Here is a 4,508-nt window from a genome sequence, read left to right as displayed (position 1 = left end):
CAGCCTTTCCTCATCCCACAGCTCCCTTTGCCCAGCTTTCCTTCACCTCCTGGTGGGAAGCCAGCACTAAAATGACCAACACTGGCTGACAGCCTGTGGCAGCAGTGCGGGGTCTCTCCCAGGGGTCTGCTCTGTGCTGTGGCCCCCCTGAGGACCATGACCCTGGTGTCCCCACCCAGCAGAGCTCCATTCCAGAGCACGAGTGCCCTTGACCCTGCTGTGGCCTCCACTGCCCAGCGCCACCGGCTCACAGGTCGAGCTCGGCTGGTTGTGATCACACCACAAACATCCTGCTGGTTGGCAGCTGTTAGAGGCTGCCAGCACTGCTTTGTACCCATTGATAAGGGTGTGACAGCCCAGCAGGGGGCAGAGCCCAGCACGGCCAGTGCTGCTTCTCACCCCTGCCAGCCTCCCTGCTGCTCGAGTTGTGCTGCTGGTGCCAACGAGCAGCAGCCTGACAGGAGCTCTTCTCTCTGCTCCTCTCCCCCTTGTGCTGCTTGTGTTCTTCCAGATCAATGACCAGCTGCAGTCAGATCTTTCTTTCCCCTTTCGCTGTTAGCAAGGAAACCACCTACCATACACCTGAGCACTGGAGATGAACACCCAGGTGTCACCTTGCTGCAGGCCACCCGACAGGAGACATTGTGATCCTGTTACAGTTTTGCTGCCACAGGCACCAGAAAAAAAACACTTTATAGAAATAAAACTTCAAAGCAACTGCAGCTGACAGCTCTCCCTGACACCCTCTCCCAGCCAGGTTTTGTTATGATGATTAACATGCACCCTGCCTGCACGATAGACTTGACTGAATCTCATCCTGAATATAAACTACAGCTACTGTGATTTTTTTGTTACATGTGCTGATATCCACACTCAATGATTTTATTTTGTATAACTTTCATGGTTTTTTTTTTCCACAATTCTGAGATGAAAAGAAATAATCCCTTATCACATTTTAAAATCTGGATTTCTGCCAGTTTCCTTAAAACAGCTGCAATTTGTGCCAATTCTGCATTTTTAATTACAAATTATTTATTTTTCTGCTTATACTACTTTTAAAAACACAGTTCAAATAGATACAATTACAAATTATTATTTTTTCTACACTAAGATCCATTCTTACTAAGAACCTAGTGCTTACACAGAGACATATGCATCTCTTCCTGGTGTTCCCAAGTGCCTTCCATGAAACTTGCAATTAAATGTAATCATTAAACCTGGCATTACATTGGGTCATGTGTTCAGGCAATGATAGTCTACTTCCCTAAAAATTAAAAAGTAACACGCAAAGTACTGGGAGAGAAAGCAACCATGTTGCAGTGTTGAAGACAATTCAGTGATAACCAAGTGTAGAGTGTGCACGTTCAACCTGCTCATTTGTGCTGGGTACATTGTCTGAGCAATTCAGCCACACCATCCTCTGGCCAGTAAAGCCTTGACCTCACTGCATCCTCAGTTTTCATACTTACCTTCACTGTAAATTTGCCTCTCGTGCTGCCCAGGTTGTCTCCCAGTGACACAGCATCAGGCTTGCTGGAGACAGAGTGAACTTTAAAGCACTGGAAGCCTGGAAAATTACTTCCTCATATTATGATCTGATTTCTGAAGTAAGAAGAGGAAAACAAAACACACATGCCTTAATAAAAGTGCAATTACTGGCAAATGGGAATGACAAAGGTGCTGCAGGAGGGAAGTGAAATATACAAGAGCTGCATTCAATAGCAATGATGTTCATGAAGGGACAAAAAAGCTCAGCCAGCACCGGGATGGCTTTGTTCTGTGTCCAGAAGTGGGAGTCACCCTGTGGTTTTGGGGAAATGAGAATTCACATCATTGTTGCTGGGCAACTGAAACAGCTGTTGGGATCATTTTAAAAAGGCCTTTGTTATTTGTTACAGAAGGAAGAGGGAAAAGTTGCTAATGGTCCACAAAGGTTTCACCCCCATCCCTTCATGCTTAGTAAAATAATTTCAATTGTATAAAAGCAAAACTGTTTTAGAGTGTACTTTATTGAATTATTTTAAGAAAATGTTAGGAATCCCTTACATTATTTTTAACAAACTTTTAACAGGCAAAAGTCAAAGTGCATGAAGGGGAGGAATACATACTCACATTATGGAAGAGAACAATCCCTACCACAAGAACACTCCACTGTACAACTACACCTACTGGCCCTTGGTGTAAGTGGTTCAGTCTATTTCCAGATCACTGTCTTCACTGTAACATGCAGACGGATTATGGATAGAAGTCAGGAGCACCAGATCTTTTTCTGGAAGCAAGCCACATTCCTGCAGAAAAGCCTCCAGGTCTACAGCAAAAAAATCTTCTCCAAGCTGGTCAGTGATTCGCACAAAATTGCCAATGAGCTCACCTGCCTTATAGATCAGCAAAGCTGGCAGAGCATTGTTGGTGAAGCGAGCACTGGCACCAATGAGAGAACTCTTCACTCTGCAGAATTTCACTGTTGGATACTCAGCAGCCAGGCAGATCATACAGCCATGCAGGGATTCAGTGCCAGGGATATCATCTTCATAAATATGGATCATGATCAGTGTGCTTTTATGCTCTTTATCAACTGTGTCCAAAAACGCCTCACCACTGGTAATCTCAAAAACCTGTTTAAATTGCTGCCCATTGTAGAGCTGCTGCCTCATCTCCTCCATTCGCTGCTTCCTGTACTGCTGTAAAAACTCCTCGTCATCTTCATCATTGTGAATTGTGTTATATTCTTGTAGAGTCATCTAAAAAACACATACAAAAGTAAATGAAAATGAGAAAAAAGATCTGCAGTGCTATATGGGTCACTTACATAATGAGAATTTATATCAAGAGGATTAATGGGGGTCACTCTCTTTAATAACAGCAAAGTGCAAGAATGAAGGCTCAAGCGCTCTCCGTATTATACTCCATTTTGATCTAATTAGAAACCATGCCCAGCAGGAGCAGTGAGTTCAGCCTTGGGTATTCTCGTTTCCACACCTGCAGTGGCAACACAAGTGCCTGCTCTGTGCTCCCACTGTAATCCAGGTCAATGCTGCTCCTATGCATTCCCTCAGCTGTGAGCACAGACTTGGACACTGTGCCTGACCTAAGGCTAGCTTCCCTTTCATCAGCCTTCTCATTCAGTTTTTCAGTTAACATTTTGTGGCAACCAGATGCACTATCTTGTCTGTAGAACTGAAGTTAAGAGGATTTTACCTATTTCTTATCTACTCACTTGCTTCACTAAACACACTTGCATTATTCAAGGCAGAGTGGCCAACTTTCATCATCTGAAAGAAGAAACACTGTGCTGTGTTCACAGCATGAACTTCCTCTGTGCTGTGTTACCTTCCCATTGATTTTTTCCTGAAGCTCTTTCTGCTTCTGCTTATCAGCCTCTTCATCCAGGTGAGACCTACAGGTCATAGACAACTTCTTGATCAGCCGTTCCATCTCCCTGCGCTGCTCCTGCCGCTGCTCAGTCTCCAGCTGTTTGTATCTCCGCCAGTCGTTGATGACTCCTTTGGGACCTGAAATGAAATACAGAATTGTGGCACAAGCAGTGTCAGCTGCCTCAGGAGAACCTGGACACGTTCTGCCCGTTCCTCATGTACTCTTTCAGCACCTGCACCTGTTGCCTTGGGGCTGCTGGTGGTTAACAACAGTGTGGCTTTACAGGAAAGAAATGTTTGTGTTACCAATCGCAGGAATCAGCTCTGCAAGCAAAGCCCAACTGCTGTAGATACAATGCTGAAACCTCTCAGAAGAGAAGCCAAATACTAAAATGAAGAACCATGAAAATGCATTTTAGAAAAACACAAGAATTTTCCAATAAACAAAGTAATTGCAAACCAGTTTGACACGATACCTGTGTTGACTGCACTGCCATCGCTGCTCAGCTCCACCTCCCCCACACCTTCAGGAATGGTGCTCTCCTCTTCTTTATCTTCTTTGTCACTGTCTTCATCCTCACCCTCACTACTGCTGTAGTAATATTGGAGCTTCTCACCAAGCATTTTATCATCCAAAGTAGTCATTGTGTTCTAAAAAATAAATTAACAAAATACAGAATGTATTTCTTTCTCAAATATGCAGTGAGATGCCACTTGAAATGCACCACGGACAGTCCCTGACTCTCTCAGAGCAGTTTTTTAGCCATGTATGAGCAGTTCAGAGCCCACTGCCAAACAGCACACACAGTCACACGAATTTAGTCTTAATCACAACTTCAAACGCAAATTAAAAACCTTTAGGACTAGAACTACTTGAGGCTCACTAGTGCAGGAACACTTTGCATGTTGTGTTCGTGGAGAATTGATTTCCTAACCACCATCTGGGACTCCCGTCAGCCTCACTCAGGCAGCTCTAACTAGGTTGATTTCCTAGTCACTGAAATTTACATTTCCACTATTATTTGCAGTATTTTAACAATTATTTATTTGAGCTGAAAAATTATCAATGTAATTTATAAAATTTAAATGTTCTGACCTTTATTCCTTTCCAGTCTTTCAGAGACAAGCTTCTAC

The 4,508-nt window shown here is 43.7% G+C and overlaps 1 protein-coding gene across 1 annotated transcript; it reads right to left on the bottom strand.

The window, feature by feature from the left end:
* Positions 1-2,029: 2,029 nt before the first annotated feature.
* On the bottom strand, positions 2,030-4,508 carry PDCL (phosducin-like). The gene is made up of 4 exons (XM_009998834.1): positions 4,471-4,508; positions 3,851-4,025; positions 3,331-3,512; positions 2,030-2,741 (listed from the first exon to the last, which is right to left on the bottom strand). Exons 2-4 carry the CDS (start codon positions 4,017-4,019, stop codon positions 2,190-2,192), a joined length of 903 nt encoding a protein of 300 aa, XP_009997136.1. The 5' UTR covers positions 4,020-4,025; positions 4,471-4,508; the 3' UTR covers positions 2,030-2,189.

Source organism: Chaetura pelagica, unplaced genomic scaffold (assembly GCF_000747805.2).
Source record: "Chaetura pelagica isolate M959 unplaced genomic scaffold, ChaPel_1.0 scaffold405, whole genome shotgun sequence".
NCBI lineage: Eukaryota > Metazoa > Chordata > Aves > Apodiformes > Apodidae > Chaetura > Chaetura pelagica.
Note: the sequence above shows the minus strand (reverse complement) of the source record. Positions and strands in the feature narration are given on the sequence as shown.